General features: G+C 39.6%; 1 protein-coding gene across 2 annotated transcripts; it reads left to right on the forward strand.

Annotated features, from left to right (window-relative positions):
• The first annotated feature begins 8029 nt into the window (after nt 1–8029).
• RPS6KL1 (ribosomal protein S6 kinase like 1) lies at nt 8030–17960 on the forward strand. 2 transcript variants are annotated; one of them, XM_056551450.1, is made up of 11 exons: nt 8030–8179; nt 13351–13592; nt 13664–13788; nt 13865–13957; nt 15827–15874; nt 16211–16343; nt 16732–16977; nt 17053–17142; nt 17227–17309; nt 17380–17498; nt 17647–17960. In XM_056551450.1, the coding sequence occupies exons 2-11, from the start codon at nt 13385–13387 to the stop codon at nt 17756–17758; spliced, it is 1257 nt and encodes a 418-aa protein (XP_056407425.1). In that variant the 5' UTR covers nt 8030–8179; nt 13351–13384; the 3' UTR covers nt 17759–17960. The 2 variants fall into 2 exon arrangements, with proteins under 2 accessions (XP_056407425.1, XP_056407426.1); XM_056551451.1 differs by having other exon boundaries at nt 17380–17475.
• Nucleotides 17961–24906: the final 6946 nt, after the last annotated feature.

Raw genomic sequence — 24906 nt, forward strand, 5'->3', positions numbered from 1 at the left:
CATAGATCAGTGTGTGGTCCTGATAATATCTGTATAGTCCTCTTACTAGTCATAGATCAGGTGTAGAGGTCCTGATAATATCTGTATAGTCCTCTTACTAGTCATAGATCAGTGTGTTGGTCCTGATAATATCTGTACAGTCCTCTTACTAGTCATAGATCAGTGTGAGGTCCTGATAATATCTGTACAGGTCCTCTTACTAGTCATAGATCAGTGTGAGGTCCTGATAATATCTGTATAGTCCTCTTACTAGTCATAGATCAGGTGTGTGGTCCTGATAATATCTGTAGAGTCCTCTTACTAGTCATGAGATCAGTGTGAGGTCCTGATAATATCTGTACAGTCCTCTTACTAGTCATAGATCAGTGTGAGGTCCTGATAATATCTGTACAGTCCTCTTACTAGTCATAGATCAGTGTGAGGTCCTGATAATATCTGTATAGTCCTCTTACTAGTCATAGATCAGTGTGAGGTCCTGATAATATCTGTATAGTCCTCTTACTAGTCATAGATCAGTGTGTGGTCCTGATAATATCTGTACAGTCCCTCTTACTAGTCATAGATCAGTGTGAGGTCCTGATAATATCTGTATAGTCCTCTTACTAGTCATAGATCAGTGTGAGGTCCTGATAATATCTGTACAGTCCTCTTACTAGTCATAGATCAGTGTGTGGTCCTGATAATATCTGTATAGTCCTCTTACTAGTCATAGATCAGTGTGTGGTCCTGATAATATCTGTACAGTCCTCTTACTAGTCATAGATCAGTGTGAGGTCCTGATAATATCTGTATAGTCCTCTTACTAGTCATAGATCAGTGTGAGGTCCTGATAATATCTGTATAGTCCTCTTACTAGTCATAGATCAGTGTGAGGTCCTGATAATATCTGTATAGTCCTCTTACTAGTCATAGATCAGTGTGTGGTCCTGATAATATCTGTATAGTCCTCTTACTAGTCATAGATCAGTGTGAGGTCCTGATAATATCTGTACAGTCCTCTTACTAGTCATAGATCAGTGTGTGGTCCTGATAATATCTGTATAGTCCTCTTACTAGTCATAGATCAGTGTGAGGTCCTGATAATATCTGTACAGTCCTCTTACTAGTCATAGATCAGTGTGTGGTCCTGATAATATCTGTATAGTCCTCTTACTAGTCATAGATCAGTGTGAGGTCCTGATAATATCTGTATAGTCCTCTTACTAGTCATAGATCAGTGTGTGGTCCTGATAATATCTGTATAGTCCTCTTACTAGTCATAGATCAGTGTGAGGTCCTGATAATATCTGTATAGTCCTCTTACTAGTCATAGATCAGTGTGTGGTCCTGATAATATCTGTATAGTCCTCTTACTAGTCATAGATCAGTGTGAGGTCCTGATAATATCTGTATAGTCCTCTTACTAGTCATAGATCAGTGTGTGGTCCTGATAATATCTGTACAGTCCTCTTACTAGTCATAGATCAGTGTGAGGTCCTGATAATATCTGTACAGTCCTCTTACTAGTCATAGATCAGTGTGAGGTCCTGATAATATCTGTATAGTCCTCTTACTAGTCATAGATCAGTGTGAGGTCCTGATAATATCTGTATAGTCCTCTTACTAGTCATAGATCAGTGTGAGGTCCTGATAATATCTGTACAGTCCTCTTACTAGTCATAGATCAGTGTGAGGTCCTGATAATATCTGTATCAGTCCTCTTACTAGTCATAGATCAGTGTGAGGTCCTGATAATATCTGTACAGTCCTCTTACTAGTCATAGATCAGTGTGTGGTCCTGATAATATCTGTATAGTCCTCTTACTAGTCATAGATCAGTGTGAGGTCCTGATAATATCTGTACAGTCCTCTTACTAGTCATAGATCAGTGTGAGGTCCTGATAATATCTGTATAGTCCTCTTACTAGTCATAGATCAGTGTGTGGTCCTGATAATATCTGTACAGTCCTCTTACTAGTCATAGATCAGTGTGAGGTCCTGATAATATCTGTACAGTCCTCTTACTAGTCATAGATCAGTGTGAGGTCCTGATAATATCTGTATAGTCCTCTTACTAGTCATAGATCAGTGTGAGGTCCTGATAATATCTGTACAGTCCTCTTACTAGTCATAGATCAGTGTGTGGTCCTGATAATATCTGTATAGTCCTCTTACTAGTCATAGATCAGTGTGTGGTCCTGATAATATCTGTATAGTCCTCTTACTAGTCATAGATCAGTGTGAGGTCCTGATAATATCTGTATAGTCCTCTTACTAGTCATAGATCAGTGTGTGGTCCTGATAATATCTGTATAGTCCTCTTACTAGTCATAGATCAGTGTGAGGTCCTGATAATATCTGTATAGTCCTCTTACTAGTCATAGATCAGTGTGAGGTCCTGATAATATCTGTACAGTCCTCTTACTAGTCATAGATCAGTGTGAGGTCCTGATAATATCTGTATAGTCCTCTTACTAGTCATAGATCAGTGTGAGGTCCTGATAATATCTGTATAGTCCTCTTACTAGTCATAGATCAGTGTGAGGTCCTGATAATATCTGTATAGTCCTCTTACTAGTCATAGATCAGTGTGAGGTCCTGATAATATCTGTATAGTCCTCTTACTAGTCATAGATCAGTGTGAGGTCCTGATAATATCTGTACAGTCCTCTTACTAGTCATAGATCAGTGTGAGGTCCTGATAATATCTGTATAGTCCTCTTACTAGTCATAGATCAGTGTGAGGTCCTGATAATATCTGTACAGTCCTCTTACTAGTCATAGATCAGTGTGAGGTCCTGATAATATCTGTATAGTCCTCTTACTAGTCATAGATCAGTGTGAGGTCCTGATAATATCTGTATAGTCCTCTTACTAGTCATAGATCAGTGTGTGGTCCTGATAATATCTGTAGTCCTCTTACTAGTCATAGATCAGTGTGAGGTCCTGATAATATCTGTATAGTCCTCTTACTAGTCATAGATCAGTGTGAGGTCCTGATAATATCTGTATAGTCCTCTTACTAGTCATAGATCAGTGTGAGGTCCTGATAATATCTGTATAGTCCTCTTACTAGTCATAGATCAGTGTGTGGTCCTGATAATATCTGTATAGTCCTCTTACTAGTCATAGATCAGTGTGAGGTCCTGATAATATCTGTATAGTCCTCTTACTAGTCATAGATCAGTGTGTGGTCCTGATAATATCTGTATAGTCCTCTTACTAGTCATAGATCAGTGTGAGGTCCTGATAATATCTGTACAGTCCTCTTACTAGTCATAGATCAGTGTGAGGTCCTGATAATATCTGTACAGTCCTCTTACTAGTCATAGATCAGTGTGTGGTTCCTGATAATATCTGTATAGTCCTCTTACTAGTCATAGATCAGTGTGAGGTCCTGATAATATCTGTACAGTCCTCTTACTAGTCATAGATCAGTGTGTGGTCCTGATAATATCTGTACAGTCCTCTTACTAGTCATAGATCAGTGTGAGGTCCTGATAATATCTGTATAGTCCTCTTACTAGTCATAGATCAGTGTGTGGTCCTGATAATATCTGTACAGTCCTCTTACTAGTCATAGATCAGTGTGAGGTCCTGATAATATCTGTACAGTCCTCTTACTAGTCATAGATCAGTGTGAGGTCCTGATAATATCTGTATAGTCCTCTTACTAGTCATAGATCAGTGTGAGGTCCTGATAATATCTGTACAGTCCTCTTACTAGTCATAGATCAGTGTGAGGTCCTGATAATATCTGTACAGTCCTCTTACTAGTCATAGATCAGTGTGAGGTCCTGATAATATCTGTATAGTCCTCTTACTAGTCATAGATCAGTGTGAGGTCCTGATAATATCTGTATAGTCCTCTTACTAGTCATAGATCAGTGTGTGGTCCTGATAATATCTGTATAGTCCTCTTACTAGTCATAGATCAGTGTGAGGTCCTGATAATATCTGTACAGTCCTCTTACTAGTCATAGATCAGTGTGTGGTCCTGATAATATCTGTATAGTCCTCTTACTAGTCATAGATCAGTGTGTGGTCCTGATAATATCTGTATAGTCCTCTTACTAGTCATAGATCAGTGTGAGGTCCTGATAATATCTGTATAGTCCTCTTACTAGTCATAGATCAGTGTGAGGTCCTGATAATATCTGTACAGTCCTCTTACTAGTCATAGATCAGTGTGAGGTCCTGATAATATCTGTATAGTCCTCTTACTAGTCATAGATCAGTGTGAGGTCCTGATAATATCTGTATAGTCCTCTTACTAGTCATAGATCAGTGTGAGGTCCTGATAATATCTGTATAGTCCTCTTACTAGTCATAGATCAGTGTGAGGTCCTGATAATATCTGTATAGTCCTCTTACTAGTCATAGATCAGTGTGAGGTCCTGATAATATCTGTATAGTCCTCTTACTAGTCATAGATCAGTGTGAGGTCCTGATAATATCTGTATAGTCCTCTTACTAGTCATAGATCAGTGTGAGGTCCTGATAATATCTGTATAGTCCTCTTACTAGTCATAGATCAGTGTGAGGTCCTGATAATATCTGTACAGTCCTCTTACTAGTCATAGATCAGTGTGAGGTCCTGATAATATCTGTACAGTCCTCTTACTAGTCATAGATCAGTGTGAGGTCCTGATAATATCTGTACAGTCCTCTTACTAGTCATAGATCAGTGTGAGGTCCTGATAATATCTGTACAGTCCTCTTACTAGTCATAGATCAGTGTGAGGTCCTGATAATATCTGTACAGTCCTCTTACTAGTCATAGATCAGTGTGAGGTCCTGATAATATCTGTACAGTCCTCTTACTAGTCATAGATCAGTGTGTGGTCCTGATAATATCTGTATAGTCCTCTTACTAGTCATAGATCAGTGTGAGGTCCTGATAATATCTGTATAGTCCTCTTACTAGTCATAGATCAGTGTGAGGTCCTGATAATATCTGTATAGTCCTCTTACTAGTCATAGATCAGTGTGAGGTCCTGATAATATCTGTACAGTCCTCTTACTAGTCATAGATCAGTGTGTGGTCCTGATAATATCTGTACAGTCCTCTTACTAGTCATAGATCAGTGTGTGGTCCTGATAATATCTGTACAGTCCTCTTACTAGTCATAGATCAGTGTGTGGTCCTGATAATATCTGTATAGTCCTCTTACTAGTCATAGATCAGTGTGAGGTCCTGATAATATCTGTACAGTCCTCTTACTAGTCATAGATCAGTGTGAGGTCCTGATAATATCTGTACAGTCCTCTTACTAGTCATAGATCAGTGTGAGGTCCTGATAATATCTGTATAGTCCTCTTACTAGTCATAGATCAGTGTGAGGTCCTGATAATATCTGTACAGTCCTCTTACTAGTCATAGATCAGTGTGAGGTCCTGATAATATCTGTATAGTCCTCTTACTAGTCATAGATCAGTGTGAGGTCCTGATAATATCTGTATAGTCCTCTTACTAGTCATAGATCAGTGTGAGGTCCTGATAATATCTGTACAGTCCTCTTACTAGTCATAGATCAGTGTGAGGTCCTGATAATATCTGTATAGTCCTCTTACTAGTCATAGATCAGTGTGAGGTCCTGATAATATCTGTACAGTCCTCTTACTAGTCATAGATCAGTGTGTGGTCCTGATAATATCTGTATAGTCCTCTTACTAGTCATAGATCAGTGTGAGGTCCTGATAATATCTGTATAGTCCTCTTACTAGTCATAGATCAGTGTGTGGTCCTGATAATATCTGTACAGTCCTCTTACTAGTCATAGATCAGTGTGAGGTCCTGATAATATCTGTACAGTCCTCTTACTAGTCATAGATCAGTGTGAGGTCCTGATAATATCTGTACAGTCCTCTTACTAGTCATAGATCAGTGTGTGGTCCTGATAATATCTGTATAGTCCTCTTACTAGTCATAGATCAGTGTGAGGTCCTGATAATATCTGTACAGTCCTCTTACTAGTCATAGATCAGTGTGTGGTCCTGATAATATCTGTACAGTCCTCTTACTAGTCATAGATCAGTGTGTGGTCCTGATAATATCTGTATAGTCCTCTTACTAGTCATAGATCAGTGTGAGGTCCTGATAATATCTGTACAGTCCTCTTACTAGTCATAGATCAGTGTGAGGTCCTGATAATATCTGTATAGTCCTCTTACTAGTCATAGATCAGTGTGAGGTCCTGATAATATCTGTATAGTCCTCTTACTAGTCATAGATCAGTGTGTGGTCCTGATAATATCTGTATAGTCCTCTTACTAGTCATAGATCAGTGTGAGGTCCTGATAATATCTGTATAGTCCTCTTACTAGTCATAGATCAGTGTGAGGTCCTGATAATATCTGTACAGTCCTCTTACTAGTCATAGATCAGTGTGAGGTCCTGATAATATCTGTACAGTCCTCTTACTAGTCATAGATCAGTGTGTGGTCCTGATAATATCTGTATAGTCCTCTTACTAGTCATAGATCAGTGTGTGGTCCTGATAATATCTGTACAGTCCTCTTACTAGTCATAGATCAGTGTGAGGTCCTGATAATATCTGTACAGTCCTCTTACTAGTCATAGATCAGTGTGAGGTCCTGATAATATCTGTACAGTCCTCTTACTAGTCATAGATCAGTGTGAGGTCCTGATAATATCTGTATAGTCCTCTTACTAGTCATAGATCAGTGTGAGGTCCTGATAATATCTGTATAGTCCTCTTACTAGTCATAGATCAGTGTGAGGTCCTGATAATATCTGTACACCTGATGATGGAGGGAGGAGGAGATGATGATGATGATGATGGAGGGAGGAGGAGATGATGATGATGATGGAGGGAGGAGGAGATGATGATGATGATGGAGGGAGGAGGAGATGATGATGATGGAGGAGGAGATGATGATGATGATGGAGGAGGAGGAGATGATGATGATGATGGAGGAGGAGATGATGATGATGATGGAGGAGGAGGAGGAGATGATGATGGAGGGAGGAGGAGATGATGATGATGATGGAGGGAGGAGGAGATGATGATGATGGAGGAGGAGATGATGATGATGATGGAGGAGGAGGAGGAGATGATGATGGAGGGAGGAGGAGATGATGATGATGATGGAGGGAGGAGGAGATGATGATGATGGAGGGAGGAGATGATGATGATGATGGAGGGAGGAGGAGATGATGATGATGATGGAGGGAGGAGGAGATGATGATGATGGAGGGAGGAGATGATGATGATGATGGAGGGAGGAGGAGATGATGATGATGGAGGGAGGAGGAGATGATGATGATGATGGAGGGAGGAGGAGATGATGATGATGGAGGGAGGAGGAGATGATGATGATGGAGGGAGGAGGAGATGATGATAATGGAGGGAGGAGGAGGAGATGATGATGATGGAGGGAGGAGGAGGAGATGATGATGATGATGGAGGGAGGAGGAGATGATGATGATGGAGGAGGAGATGATGATGATGGAGGGAGGAGGAGATGATGATGGAGGGAGGAGATGATGATGATGATGATGGAGGAGGAGGAGATGATGATGATGGAGGGAGGAGGAGATGATGATGATGATGATGGAGGAGGAGGAGATGATGATGATGGAGGGAGGAGGAGATGATGATGATGGAGGGAGGAGGAGATGATGATGATGATGGAGGAGATGATGATGATGGAGGGAGGAGGAGATGATGATGATGATGGAGGAGGAGGAGATGATGATGATGATGGAGGAGGAGGAGATGATGATGATGGAGGGAGGAGGAGATGATGATGATGGAGGGAGGAGGAGATGATGATGATGATGGAGGGAGGAGGAGATGATGATGATGATGGAGGGAGGAGGAGATGATGATGATGGAGGAGGAGGAGATGATGATGATGGAGGAGGAGGAGATGATGATGATGATGGAGGGAGGAGGAGATGATGATGATGATGGAGGGAGGAGGAGATGATGATGATGGAGGAGGAGGAGATGATGATGATGGAGGGAGGAGGAGATGATGATGATGGAGGGAGGAGGAGATGATGATGATGGAGGGAGGAGGAGATGATGATGATGGAGGAGGAGGAGATGATGATGATGGAGGGAGGAGGAGATGATGATGATGGAGGGAGGAGGAGATGACATCATACAGCGGATGAGCAGACACGGAGGACAGGGTGCGGCTGGTGCTTGATGCTGAATCCATCCTGAAGGTGAGAGATGGAGTCGTGTGTGATTATTGAGTGTGAAGTATATATGTGTGATGTGTATATGTGATGTGTATATGTGATGTGTATATGTGATGTGTGTATGTGATGTGTGTGTGTGTGATGTGTATATGTGATGTGTATATGTGATGTGTGTATGTGATGTGTGTGTGTGTGATGTGTGTGTGTGTATATGTGTGTGTATATGTGATGTGTGTATGTGATGTGTGTATGTGATGTGTGTGTGTGTGATGTGTATATGTGATGTGTATATGTGATGTGTGTATGTGATGTGTGTGTGTGTGTGATGTGTGTGTGTGTATATGTGATGTGTATATGTGATGTGTATATGTGATGTGTGTATGTGATGTGTGTGTGTGTGATGTGTATATGTGATGTGTATATGTGATGTGTGTATGTGATGTGTGTGTGTGTGATGTGTGTGTGTGTATATGTGATGTGTATATGTGATGTGTATATGTGATGTGTGTATGTGATGTGTGTGTGTGTGATGTGTATATGTGATGTGTATATGTGATGTGTATATGTGATGTGTATATGTGATGTGTGTATGTGATGTGTGTGTGTGTGATGTGTGTGTGTGTATATGTGTGTGTATATGTGATGTGTGTATGTGATGTGTGTGTGTGTGATGTGTGTATATGTGATGTGTGTGTATGTGATGTGTATATGTGATGTGTATATGTGATGTGTATATGTGATGTGTATATGTGATGTGTATATGTGATGTGTATATGTGATGTGTATATGTGATGTGTGTATATGTGATGTGTGTATGTGATGTGTGTATGTGATGTGTGTATGTGATGTGTGTATGTGATGTGTGTATGTGGTGTGTGTGTGTGTGTGTGTGTATGTGATGTGTGTATGTGATGTGTGTATGTGATGTGTGTATGTGATGTGTGTATGTGGTGTGTGTGTGTGTGTGTGTGTGTGTGTGTGTGTGTGTGTGTGTGTATGTGATGTGTGTATGTGATGTGTGTATGTGATGTGTGTATGTGATGTGTGTATGTGATGTGTGTATGTGATGTGTGTATGTGATGTGTGTATGTGATGTGTGTATGTGATGTGTGTATGTGATGTGTGTATGTGATGTGTGTATATGTGATGTGTGTGTATATGTGATGTGTGTGTATATGTGATGTGTGTGTGTATGTGATGTGTGTGTGTATGTGATGTGTGTATGTGATGTGTGTGTGTGTGTGTGTGTGTATATGTGTATATGTGATGTGTGTGTGTGTGTGTGTGATGTGATGTGTGGATATGTGATGTGTGGGTATGTGATGTGTGTATATGTGATGTGTATATGTGATGTGTGTATGTGATGTGTATATGTGATGTGTATATGTGATGTGTGTGTGTGTGTATATGTGTGTGTATGTGTGTGTGTGTATGTGATGTGTGTGTGTGTGTGTGTATATGTGTGTATGTGATGTGTGTATGTGATGTGTGTGTATGTGATGTGTGGTGTATGTGATGTGTGGTGTATGTGATGTGTGGATATGTGATGTGTGGGTATGTGATGTGTGTGTATGTGATGTGTATATGTGATGTGTGTATGTGATGTGTATATGTGATGTGTATATGTGATGTGTGTGTGTGTGTATATGTGTGTGTATGTGTGTGTGTGTATGTGATGTGTGTGTGTGTGTGTATATGTGTATATGTGATGTGTGTATGTGATGTGTGTATGTGATGTGTGTATATGTGATGTGTGTATATGTGATGTGTGTATATGTGATGTGTGTATGTGATGTGTGTATGTGATGTGTGTATGTGATGTGTGTATGTGATGTGTGTATGTGATGTGTGTATGTGATGTGATGTGATGTGTATATGTGATGTGTGTATATGTGATGTGTGTATATGTGATGTGTGTATGTGATGTGTGTATGTGATGTGTGTATATGTGATGTGTGTATATGTGATGTGTGTATATGTGATGTGTGTGTATGTGATGTGTGTGTATGTGATGTGTGTGTGTGTGATGTGTGTGTGTGTGATGTGTGTGTGTGTGATGTGTGTATGTGATGTGTGTGTATGTGGTGTGTGGATATGTGATGTGTGTGTGTATATGTGATGTAAATATGTGGTGTGTGTGATGTGCACCTACATATATATCTATTACATTATTTCTGCTTCACCTACATATATATCTATTACATTATTTCTGCTTCACCTACATATATATCTATATTACATTATTTCTGCTTCACCTACATATATATCTATTACATTATTTCTGCTTCACCTACATATATATCTATTACATTATTTCTGCTTCACCTACATATATATCTATTACATTATTTCTGCTTCACCTACATATATATCTATTACATTATTTCTGCTTCACCTACATATATATCTATTACATTATTTCTGCTTCACCTACATATATATCTATTACATTATTTCTGCTTCACCTACATATATATCTATTACATTATTTCTGCTTCACCTACATATATATCTATATTACATTATTTCTGCTTCACCTACATATATATCTATTACATTATTTCTGCTTCACCTACATATATATCTATTACATTATTTCTGCTTCACCTACATATATATCTATATTACATTATTTCTGCTTCACCTACATATATATCTATATTACATTATTTCTGCTTCACCTACATATATATCTATATTACATTATTTCTGCTTCACCTACATATATATCTATATTACATTATTTCTGCTTCACCTACATATATATCTATATTACATTATTTCTGCTTCACCTACATATATATCTATATTACATTATTTCTGCTTCACCTACATATATATCTATATTACATTATTTCTGCTTCACCTACATATATATCTATATTACATTATTTCTGCTTCACCTACATATATATCTATATTACATTATTTCTGCTTCACCTACATATATATCTATATTACATTATTTCTGCTTCACCTACATATATATCTATATTACATTATTTCTGCTTCACCTACATATATATCTATTACATTATTTCTGCTTCACCTACATATATATCTATTACATTATTTCTGCTTCACCTACATATATATCTATTACATTATTTCTGCTTCACCTACATATATATCTATATTACATTATTTCTGCTTCACCTACATATATATCTATATTACATTATTTCTGCTTCACCTACATATATATCTATATTACATTATTTCTGCTTCACCTACATATATATCTATATTACATTATTTCTGCTTCACCTACATATATATCTATATTACATTATTTCTGCTTCACCTACATATATATCTATATTACATTATTTCTGCTTCACCTACATATATATCTATATTACATTATTTCTGCTTCACCTACATATATATCTATATTACATTATTTCTGCTTCACCTACATATATATCTATATTACATTATTTCTGCTTCACCTACATATATATCTATTACATTATTTCTGCTTCACCTACATATATATCTATTACATTATTTCTGCTTCACCTACATATATATCTATTACATTATTTCTGCTTCACCTACATATATATCTATTACATTATTTCTGCTTCACCTACATATATATCTATTACATTATTTCTGCTTCACCTACATATATATCTATTACATTATTTCTGCTTCACCTACATATATATCTATTACATTATTTCTGCTTCACCTACATATATATCTATTACATTATTTCTGCTTCACCTACATATATATCTATTACATTATTTCTGCTTCACCTACATATATATCTATTACATTATTCCTGCTTCACCTACATATATATCTATTACATTATTCCTGCTTCACCTACATATATATCTATTACATTATTTCTGCTTCACCTACATATATATCTATTACATTATTTCTGCTTCACCTACATATATATCTATATTACATTATTTCTGCTTCACCTACATATATATCTATATTACATTATTCCTGCTTCACCTACATATATATCTATATTACATTATTTCTGCTTCACCTACATATATATCTATATTACATTATTTCTGCTTCACCTACATATATATCTATATTACATTATTTCTGCTTCACCTACATATATATCTATATTACATTATTTCTGCTTCACCTACATATATATCTATTACATTATTTCTGCTTCACCTACATATATATCTATTACATTATTTCTGCTTCACCTACATATATATCTATTACATTATTCCTGCTTCACCTACATATATATCTATTACATTATTTCTGCTTCACCTACATATATATCTATTACATTATTCCTGCTTCACCTACATATATATCTATATTACATTATTTCTGCTTCACCTACATATATATCTATATTACATTATTTCTGCTTCACCTACATATATATCTATTACATTATTTCTGCTTCACCTACATATATATCTATTACATTATTCCTGCTTCACCTACATATATATCTATTACATTATTTCTGCTTCACCTACATATATATCTATTACATTATTTCTGCTTCACCTACATATATATCTATATTACATTATTTCTGCTTCACCTACATATATATTTATATTACATTATTTCTGCTTCACCTACATATATATCTATTACATTATTTCTGCTTCACCTACATATATATCTATTACATTATTTCTGCTTCACCTACATATATATCTATTACATTATTTCTGCTTCACCTACATATATATCTATTACATTATTTCTGCTTCACCTACATATATATCTATTACATTATTTCTGCTTCACCTACATATATATCTATTACATTATTTCTGCTTCACCTACATATATATCTATTACATTATTTCTGCTTCACCTACATATATATCTATATTACATTATTTCTGCTTCACCTACATATATATCTATTACATTATTTCTGCTTCACCTACATATATATCTATTACATTATTTCTGCTTCACCTACATATATATCTATATTACATTATTTCTGCTTCACCTACATATATATCTATATTACATTATTTCTGCTTCACCTACATATATATCTATTACATTATTTCTGCTTCACCTACATATATATCTATTACATTATTTCTGCTTCACCTACATATATATCTATATTACATTATTTCTGCTTCACCTACATATATATCTATATTACATTATTTCTGCTTCACCTACATATCTGACTTCTTGTTTCTCCCCTTCAGGGTTCCCCCTCTGTCCACCACATTTTGGGGGGCGATGTGCAGTGACCGCGATCTGTGTTGTCAATATCGCATTGGATTTACGGGAGTCACAGAACAAACTGGTTCAAAGGGCAAACGCGATTACCTGGTGGACGCCGCCAAACAGCTGCACGTGGCCCAGGAGCGCGATGCCAATGAGGAGTACGAGGCGGCCTTCAGCCACTACAAGCACGGGGTGGAGCTGCTCCTGAGCGGGGTCACAGGTCAGGGCCGGTTCCCCTCTTCCCAACATTAACCCCTCACATCCCTTCATCTCTCGTCTCTTTCATCCTAGTTGACCCCAGCAGAGAGCGGCGCGATGCCGTAAAACGGAAGATTTCCCAATACCTCAAACGGGCAGAAGAAATATTCAACTGCCACCTGCAAAGGCCTCTGGGTAACGTGACGGGCGCAGCAGAGGTGAGGGCGGGCACCTGTGGGGGGTTCACATACTTTATATGCTGGTCACATGACCGCGCTGACCTTTGTGTCGCAGGGTTACAGCAGCCTCAGATTCCGACCAATCCGAGTCCTGAGCGCCGCGGTGGAGAACCTGAAGGACTGCCATGTCCTGGAGATTATTGATAAGGTATTGGGGGTGTATAGATTATTGATAAGGTATTGGGGGTGTATAGATTATTGATAAGGTATTGGGGTGTATAGATTATTGATAAGGTATTGGGGTGTATAGATTATTGATAAGGTATTGGGGGTGTAGTGAGATTATTGATAAGGTATTGAGGGGGTGTATAGATTATTGATAAGGTATTGGGGGTGTATAGATTATTGATAAGGTATTGGGGGTGTAGTGAGATTATTGATAAGGTATTGAGGGGGTGTATAGATTATTGATAAGGTATTGGGGGTGTATAGATTATTGATAAGGTATTGGGGGTGTATAGATTATTGATAAGGTATTGGAGTGTATAGATTATTGATAAGGTATTGGGGTGTATAGATTATTGATAAGGTATTGGGGGTGTAGTGAGATTATTGATAAGGTATTGAGGGGGTGTATAGATTATTGATAAGGTATTGGGGGTGTATAGATTATTGATAAGGTATTGAGGGGGGTGTATAGATTATTGATAAGGTATTGGGGGTGTATAGATTATTGATAAGGTATTGTTGGTGTATAGATTATTGATAAGGTATTGGGGGTGTAGTGAGATTATTGATAAGGTATTGGGGTGTATAGATTATTGATAAGGTATTGGGGGTGTATAGATTATTGATAAGGTATTGAGGGGGGTGTATAGATTATTGATAAGGTATTGGGGGTGTATAGATTATTGATAAGGTATTGTTGGTGTATAGATTATTGATAAGGTATTGGGGTGTATAGATTATTGATAAGGTATTGGGGGTGTATAGATTATTGATAAGGTATTGGGGGTGTATAGATTATTGATAAGGTATTGAGGGGGGTGTATAGATTATTGATAAGGTATTGGGGTGTATAGATTATTGATAAGGTATTGGGGGTGTAGTGAGATTATTGATAAGGTATTGGGGTGTATAGATTATTGATAAGGTATTGGGGGTGTATAGATTATTGATAAGGTATTGGGGGTGTATAGATTATTGATAAGGTATTGGGGTGTATAGATTATTGATAAGGTATTGGGGGTGTATAGATTATTGATAAGGTATTGGGGGTGTATAGATTATTGATAAGGTATTGAGGGGGGTGTATAGATTATTGATAAGGTATTGGGGGTGTATAGATTATTGATAAGGTATTGGGGGTGTATAGATTATTGATAAGGTATTGGGGGTGTAGTGAGATTATTGATAAGGTATTGGGGGTGTAGTGAGATTATTGATAAGGTATTGGGGGTGTATAGATTATTGATAAGGTATTGGGGTGTATAGATTATTGATAAGGTATTGGGGTGTATAGATTATTGATAAGGTATTGGGGTGTATAGATTATTGATAAGGTATTGGGGGTGTATAGATTATTGATAAGGTATTGGGGGTGTATAGATTATTGATAAGGTATTGGGGGTGTAGTGAGATTATTGATAAGGTATTGGGGGTGTAGTGAGATTATTGATAAGGTATTGGGGGTGTAGTGAGATTATTGATAAGGTATTGGGGGTGTATAGATTATTGATAAGGTATTGGGGGTGTACAGATTATTGATAAGGTATTGGGGTGTAGTGACATTATTGATAAGGTATTGGGGGTGTAGTGAGGTTATTGATAAGGAATTGGGGTATAGTGAGATTATTGATAAGGTATTGGGGTATAGTGAGATTATTGATAAGGTATTGGGGGTGTACAGATTATTGATAAGGTATTGGGGGTAGTAGTGAGATTGTTGATAAGGTATTGTGGGGTGTAGTGAGGTTATTGATAAGGTATTGGGGTTGCAGTGAGGTTATTGATAAGGTATTGGTGGGTGCAGTGCCTCCTGCTGGACCTCATAGCCTCTTCTCTGGTCCTTGTTTAGGTGCAGCTGGTCTATGACCCCTCCTCAGGAACAAAATTTATTCTTAAGGTAACGTCTATAAAAAGTCTTGTGTGACATCTAGTATTATGTGACTAGAGCGGTCCTTGGAGTCACGGCTGAGGATCCCCCACCGCACCCCACTACAGCAGCCATAATGTTTCTTTCTTTGCACAGCCAGGTGGGGGCAGCACTACACCTGCTCTGTAACTCCCATTCTCGCGATCATTGGGGGTCTCTGGGGTCAGACCACCAATAAATAAAGGAATGGCATATCCTATTCATACCCCAGTAAACCATAAATCCTTATGTACTGGCAGCAGCCACCTGGCACTGAGATCGCAGTCAAACCACTGGCCCTTGACTGGTCACGTTGTTTTCCCATAGTCCCTGATGAAGTCGGGGCGTTGTGGCCATGGAGCGGTCACAGTTATTCCGCAGAGCGTTCCCTACATGGTCCAGCTGCAGAAGTTTTATGTTGGGGAGGATTCTCTGTATCTCCGACTGCAGCACGTTCCAGGTCAGACACTTCGTACAGGTCGAGCCTCTCCCACATCTTTGTCTCCCGCCTCTCTGACCCTGTGTCCCGCCTCTCTGACCCTGTGTCCCGCCTCTCTGACCCTGTGTCCCGCCTCTCTGACCCTGTGTCCCGCCTCTCTTACCCAGTGTGCCATCTCTCTGACCCTGTGTCCCGCCTCTCTGACTGTGTCCTGACTCTGTCCTTTATCTCTGACCCTGTGTCCCGCCTCTCTGACTGTGTCCTGACTCTGTCCTTTATCTCTGACCCTGTGTCCTTTCTCTCTGACCCTGTGTGCCTCCTCTCTGACCCTGTGTGCCTCCTCTCTGACCCTGTGTGCCGCCTCTCTGACCCTGTGTCCCGCCTCTCTGACTCTTCTCCATTCCTGCAGGAGGATGTCTGTGGAGACATCTCAGGAAATTCCAGGCTCAGCGTACAAGCTCTGGAGACTTCGAGGTGACCCCATCACACAGTCCCATCAGTCACCTGAGCCCGTCACATGCCTCCATCTTGGGGGTGCCAGAGTCACAGGTCAGGCTTTGGGGGGCGCAGATGGTGTTGGCACTGGACACTCTACACCAGGAAGGGATTCTGTGTAAAGATCTAAACCCCCGCAATGTGCTTCTGGGAGACAAAGGTGAGATTGGGGCCCCCGGGGCTTCCCCCAGTGTGGACCGGGCCCCGGGGTGACGGCTCCTCTGTGTCTCTTCAGGTGATGTGCTCCTCACATACTTTGGCCGGTGGCGAGAGGTTGACCACATCTTTTGTCCAGAGGCTGCAGAGCAGCTGTATGTGGCCCCAGGTAAGTTTCTCTTATTTCCTGGGAACCAGACATAGGCCCTCAGGTACACAAGGTCCCCCATAGTCTCCTTTTGTTGTTTTGCAGAGGTTCTGGGAGTTGGTCCCGTGGACGAGGCCTGTGACTGGTGGAGCCTGGGAGTTCTCCTGTATGAGATGATGTGTGGAGAGGTGAGAACATGGCCGCCGCTCTCCAGTGTTGGCTTACTTGGCAGGAATGGCTGACTCTGTGTCTTTACAGCCTCTCTACAGGACCCTGATGTCGGGGGTCAGCAGTCAGATGGAGGTCCACTTCCCAGAAGAGCTGAGTGCGGATGCGGTGTCCCTGCTGAGAGCCGTGAGTGCCATCCATAATATGGGGTGAGGGGCTGCAGTCTGACCCATCCATTGGCCTCCATTACCCAGGACCCCTCAGATTCTTCTTCACAGGATTATGGTGGGGTCTCAAGGTGGGGGTCCGATATGTCCTCTGGTCCTGTCTAATGTCCGCGCTCTGTCTTCATTTCAGCTGCTCAATTACGATCCAGACAAACGTCTTGGCGCCGGTCCTGGTGGAGCAAAGAGGGTTAAATCCCACCCATTCTTCAATGATGTCCAGTGGAGCGCGTTACTATGACTAAGGAGCAAGCCAATGCATGAAGTCACACGGGATGAGAGGCCGATAATGCACTAAACTCCACACAAATGGACAATGGCACAGAGATGGCAGAAAGATGGTACAGTTAGCAGGTCATTGCTGTGAGGTCAGTGATGTCACAGCCGATACACTCACTGTGATGTCATAGTGAACTCGTGCTGTCACAATAAAGAACCCCATCCTGACTGGTGTGTGTTTTAGTGTTGTGGTCGGAGGCTCCTGTTCTTATGTTGACCAGGTGGAGGTGGTGGAGACCGGGTGGTGGTGGAGGAGGTTGGGGGGTGGTGGTGGAGGGCGGGGTAGGGTGGGCTGCACATGGGCAGCCATTGGATTCAAGGAAAATGGCCTCAAGCAATATCAGAGAAGTCATCCAATTTCCGAGAATTGATTGAAAATCATTCATTTGGCCCTATGCCACTTCAAAGCCTGTATTAGAAGTCAGTACTCAGACCGACAGCCAACAAAAAGGAGGTACTTGCAGTGGTTCTCTTCAAACGCTTTGCAAACAGATTATGACATGTGCCAAATCTGTTCTTCACAGCCTATCCAGCTATACACATAAAGGGGTCAGACACAAAAACCATAAAAAGACCCTTTGGAAGTCACAGAACATACGCAAAACGTAGTATAAATACACAGAGAACCAGCGTATAATGAATAAAAAATAGAAAAAAAGTTTATTTCACTACAAATCATTAAAAACAGTCACAGACAAAGAAATAGCCACCGGGCGTAAAGAAGCCTCCCTGAGTGGCGAAACGTCGGGCAGTGGCGTCCTGCACTTGGTCTGCATTGTCTGGTAATGTTATCTCACACTATGTGATATACTGTTTACTAATTTGTTTGTGTTAACCCCTGGATGGGTATCAAGTATCCCGTATCTCTCATTATTGTTTTACCTTGGTGATCAAGGTTGTATATACCTGGGGATTATACTGGGATTCTATTCCAAGTGCTGGACTCCATTTCTTCGGTTTTCACTGTCAGTTTTTCCCTGTTTTTAAATCTATGGCTATTTCTTTGTCTGTGACTGTTTTTAATGATTTGTATTGAAATAAACTTTTTTTCTATTTTTGATTCATTATACGCTGGTTCTCTGTGTATTTATGCACAGATCTACTCAGTTAAGAGATGTTGTCACCTTCAGAATGGGCACTTAAGCCAAAATACTTCAAGATGCTTTTAGAGAGATGGGGGTCCCCAACTTGGGATTTGATGGCGATGAAAGAGAGCAGGAAACTAACGAAATGTTGCTCCTTAATGAAGTCAGACAAGCCTCAGGTGCTCGATGCCTTTACCCTGGACTGGAAGGAGAAGTTCATATATCTGTTTCCCCCATATTCCTGATTCCGCAGGTCCTATCCAAGCTGGGTGCGGACTATCCGGAGGCAATCCTAACAGCCCCGTTTTGGCCCAAAGAGCCTGGTTTCCAGCATTGTTTTAGCATATGGTGGAAACTACCACTATATCCAGATCTCCTTCTCCAGAAAGGGTTTTACCACCATCAGATCAGCAAACTACATCTGACGGCTCAGTATGTGAGAGGGAGAGACTGGGGCAGAAAGGTATCTAAGAAGTTATTTCCACCCTACTTCATCCAGAAAACCTCTACTAATTCAAGGTACAACAGAAGAATTTGGTGATATCGGTGAACTTTTTCAATTCCTTCCAAAAGGCTACCAAAAAGGGCTCAAGGCCAATACCCGGTACACATGACTGCGATTATTGGCTCTTGGATGGTCTGTTTGAAGGGAATCTGTTTATTTCTAGATTTTTTTTAAAGCCTTTGAGAAGCGGAGACCCTCTGTGCACACCCCATTTCAGTTTGGCACTTGTCTCTAGTATTCAATACTCTTACTCTGTTTGAGCTGCTGGCTGTAGTAGACTTGAGATGGTCGTCCTATAAGGTTTTGTTTCTTAAAGCCATCACTTGTACTAAGAGAATAGGTGAACTGCATGCTTCATCCTCTTGGGAACCCTACTTGAAGTTTTTGCATTCCTTTTTCCCCAAAGTGGTTTCTACAAGAAAAATCAACAAGGAATCTTTTCTTCCAGAATTCTATCCTAACCCTATGTCAGAAGAGGAGGTTGGTTTCCATTCTTGTCATGTTATTTCTCTAGAGTACAAGAGTTTCGGAAGGATGAAATCTTGTTGCTGGTGCAAGAATAGTGATGAAGGCGTCAAGATAACTTGGGCCAGTGGATTAAAATGGCCATGTCTGAAGCCTTTATTGGACGGTAAGGAGCCTCCACATGCTATAAGAGCTCACTCTACGAGAGCAACATAATTCTTGGGCTCAGAGGCAGCAAGTACATGTGTAATGCGGCCTCTACGTTCGTGAAGTATTATTGGCTCGATACTCAGACAGGAAACCCGGCCTTCAGCACTGCAGTTCTGTCAGCAGTAAAAGAAACAACCCCTCCCCCCCCCCCCCTTTAGTTTAGTTGGTAAATCCCTTCTCTGCTGCCAATAGGATGAAGAAGTTAGAATTTAGCAGCACACTTACCCCCCCCCCCCCCCAAATAAATATTTATATGCATGAGTTCTGGTCTATTTTATTACACATTGTGCTTTTGTCTCTGGGTTACCTTCATGCTATTCTTGGTTATTGTTTAATGGTTTAATTTTTTAATCATTAATTATTCCAGGTGGGTGGTCCCATGGAGTAGTCAATGGAACTGGGAATATCCCTTTTGTGGTGCCTTCAGACTCGAATAAAGTATAATTACGGCAAGTGACATTCTAACTATAGTCAAGGCCGTAAATGTTGTCCCCCCTGAAATGTTTCTATATAATGAAGTATTCCTCACAGGAAAGGATTGCAGGAACACAGGTTTATTCCCTTTGTGTATATATATATATATATAGATCTCCTCTCCTCTGTATATATATATATATATATATATAGATCTCCTCTCCTCTGTATATATATATATATATATAGATCTCCTCTCCTCTGTGTGTGTATATATATATATATATATATATATATATATATATAGATCTCCTCTCCTCTGTGTATATATATATAGAGATCTCCTCTCCTCTGTATATATATATATTGCAGTAACACAGGTTTTGCTATACACATGTTTATTCCCTTTGTGTGTGTGTGTGTGTATATATATATATATATATATATATATATATATATATATATATATATATAGATCTCCTCTCCTCTGTATATATATATATATTGCAGTAACACAGGTTTTGCTATACACATGTTTATTCCCTTTGTGTGTGTGTGTGTGTGTGTGTGTGTGTGTGTGTGTGTGTGTGTGTGTATATATATATATATATATATATATATATATATATATATATATATATATATATATATATATATAGATCTCCTCTCCTCTGTATATATATATATATTGCAGTAACACAGGTTTTGCTATACACATGTTTATTCCCTTTGTGTGTATTGGAACTAAACCAAAAAAGGAGGAAAAAAAGCAAATTGGACATAATGTCACCAAACTCCAAAAATGGTCCGGACAAAATTATTGGCACCTTAACTTGGTTGCGCACCCTTTTGAAAAATAAGTGAAATCAATGTCTTCCTATAAGCATCAATAAGCTTCTTACACCTCTCAGCCGGAATGTTGGACCACTCTTCCTATAACCATCAATAAGCTTCTTACACCTCTCAGCCGGAATGTTGGACCACTCTTCCTATAACCATCAATAAGCTTCTTACACCTCTCAGCCGGAATGTTGGACCACTCTTCCTATAACCATCAATAAGCTTCTTACACCTCTCAGCCGGAATGTTGGAGCACTCTTCCTATAACCATCAATAAGCTTCTTACACCTCTCAGCCGGAATGTTGGACTCTTCCTTTACAAACTGCTCCCGGTCTCTTATTGGAAGGCGCCTTTTCCCAACAGTAATTATAAGATCTCTTAGGTACTGTGCTCTTTTCTTTGTAGGCCTCATTCCGTTTTCGGTAAACAGTAGAATGATGCGCTTTACCAAAAAGATCTATCTTGGTCTCATCTGTCCACAAGATGTTTTCCCAGAAGGATTTTGGGTACTCAAGTTCATTTTGGTAAAATGTAGTCTTGTTTTTTTATGTCTCTGTGTCAGCAGTGGGGTCCTCTGGGGTCTCCTCCATAGTGGGGTCCTCCGGGGTCTCCTCCATAGCGGGGTCCTCCGGGGTCTCCTCCATAGCGTTTCATTTCATTTAAATGTCGATGGATAGTTTGTGCTGACACTGATGCTCTCTGAGCCTGCAGGACAGCTTGAATATCTTTGGAACTTGTTTGGGGCTGCTTATCCACCATCCGGACTATCCTGTGCTGACACCTTTCATCAGTTTTTCTCTTCCGTCCTCGCCCAGGGAGATTATCTACAGTGCCATGGGTTGTAAACTTCTTGATAATGTTGCGCACTGTGGACAAAGACAAATCTAGATCTCTGGAGATGGACTTGTAACCTGGAGATTGTTGATATTTTTCCACAATTTTGGTTCTCAAGTCCTCAGACAGTTCTCTCCTCCTCTTTCTGTTCTCTCCTCCTCTTTCTCTTGTCCATGCTTAGTGTGACACACACAGACACACAATGCAAGGACTAAATGAACTTCTCTCCTTTTTATCTGCTTTCAGGTGGGATTTTTATATTGCCCACACCTGTTACTTGCCCCAGGTGAGTATAAAGGAACATCACATGCTGGAAACAATCTTATTTATCTACAATTTTGAAAAGGTGCCAATAATTTTGTCCAGACCATTTTTGGAGTTTGGTGACATTATGTCCAATTTGCTTTTTTTCCTCCTTTTTTGGTTTCGTTCCAATACACACAAAGGGAATAAACATGTGTATAGCAAAACCTGTGTTACTGCAATATTATATATATATATATATATATATATATATATATATATATATATATATATATATATATATACACAGAGGAGAGGAGATCTATATATATATATATATATATATATATACACACAGAGGAGAGGAGATCTATATATATATATATATATATACAGAGGAGAGGAGATCTATATATATATATATATATATATATATATATATATATATATATACACACACAAAGGGAATAAACATGTGTATAGCAAAACCTGTGCTACTGCAATATATATATACAGAGGAGAGGAGATCTATATATATATATATATATATATATATATATATATATATATATATATATATATATATATATATATATATACACACAGAGGAGAGGAGATCTATATATATATACAGAGGAGAGGAGATCTATATATATAAACACAAAGGGAATAAACATGTGTATAGCAAAACCTGTGTTACTGCAATAAAAATATATATACAGAGGAGAGGAGATCTATATATATATATATATATATATATACACAGAGGAGAGGAGATCTATATATATATATACACAGAGGAGAGGAGATCTATATATATATATACACAGAGGAGAGGAGATCTATATCTATATATATATATATATATATATATATATATACACAGAGGAGAGGAGATCTATATATATATATATATATATATATATACAGAGGAGAGGAGATCTATATATATACAGAGGAGAGGAGATCTATATATATATATATATATATATATATATATATATATATATATATATATACACACAGAGGAGAGGAGATCTATATATATATACACACAAAGGGAATAAACGTGTATAGCAAAACATGTGTTACTGCTATATATATATATATATACAGAGGAGAGGAGATCTATATATATACAGAGGAGAGGAGATCTATATATATATATATATATATATATATATATACACAGAGGAGAGGAGATCTATATATATATACACAAAGGGAATAAACATGTGTATAGCAAAACATGTGTTACTGCAATATATATATACAGAGGAGAGGAGATCTATATATATACAGAGGAGAGGAGATCTATATATATATATATATATATATATATATATATATATATATATACAGAGGAGAGGAGATCTATATATATATATACACAAAGGGAATAAACATGTGTATAGCAAAACATGTGTTACTGCAATATATATATATACAGAGGAGAGGAGATCTATATATATATATATATATATATATATATATATATATATATATATATACAGAGGAGAGGAGATCTATATATATATACACAAAGGGAATAAACATGTGTATAGCAAAACATGTGTTACTGCAATCCTTTCCTGTGAGAAATACTTCATTTTATAGAAACATTTCAGGGGGGACAACATTTACGGGCATGACTATATACCCGGCACCCCTTCTCTATACGAGTCCCTTGGGTGAAAAAAATCCCATCTTCAGCCAAAAAGACAAGACAATTCCTGGGTGCTCATCTGTGTATCGGTTTTACAGTGTACACCGCCCCGCGGGTGCTCACCTGTGTAGTAGTGTACACCGCCCCGCGGGTGCTCACCTGTGTAGTAGTGTACACCGCCCCGCGGGTGCTCACCTGTGTAGTAGTGTAGGCCGCCCCGTGAGCGCTCACCTGTGTAGTAGTGTAGGCCGCCCCGCGGGCGCTCACCTGTGTAGTAGTGTACGCCGCCCCATGGGCGCTCATCTGTGTATTAGTGTACGCCGCCCCGTGGGCGCTCATCTGTGTAGTAGTGTAGGCCGCACCGTGAGCGCTCATCTGTGTATTAGTGTACACCGCCCCGTGGGCGCTCATCTGTGTAGTAGTGTAGGCCGCACCGTGAGTGCTCATCTGTGTAGTAGTGTACGCCGCCCCGTGGGCGCTCATCTGTGTATCTGTGCATTAGTGTACGCCGCCCCGTGGACGCTCATTTGTGTATTAGTGTACGCCGCCCCGTGGACGCTCATCTGTGCATTAGTGTACGCCGCCCCGTGGACGCTCATCTGTGCATTAGTGTACGCCGCCCCGTGGACGCTCATCTGTGCATTAGTGTACGCCGCCCCGTGGGCGCTCATCTGTGCATTAGTGTACGCCGCCCCGTGGGCGCTCATCTGTGCATTAGTGTACGCCGCCCCGTGGGCGCGCATCTGTGCATTAGTGTACGCCGCCCCGTGGGCGCTCATCTGTGCATTAGTGTACGCCGCCCCGTGGGCGCTCATCTGTGCATTAGTGTACGCCGCCCCGTGGGCGTTCAT

The sequence above is a fragment of the Hyla sarda genome, unplaced genomic scaffold, assembly GCF_029499605.1.
Source record: "Hyla sarda isolate aHylSar1 unplaced genomic scaffold, aHylSar1.hap1 scaffold_1051, whole genome shotgun sequence".
Lineage (NCBI taxonomy): Eukaryota > Metazoa > Chordata > Amphibia > Anura > Hylidae > Hyla > Hyla sarda.

Coding starts and splice junctions, on each gene's coding strand:
- RPS6KL1 (XM_056551450.1), top strand. CDS start 13,385: ATGTGCAGTGACCGCGATCTGTGTTGTCAATATCGCATTGGATTTACG. Junction 15,875..16,210: donor GAACAAAATTTATTCTTAAG/GTAACGTCTATA, acceptor GTTTTCCCATAG/TCCCTGATGAAGTCGGGGCG. Junction 16,344..16,731: donor CCGACTGCAGCACGTTCCAG/GTCAGACACTTC, acceptor CCATTCCTGCAG/GAGGATGTCTGTGGAGACAT.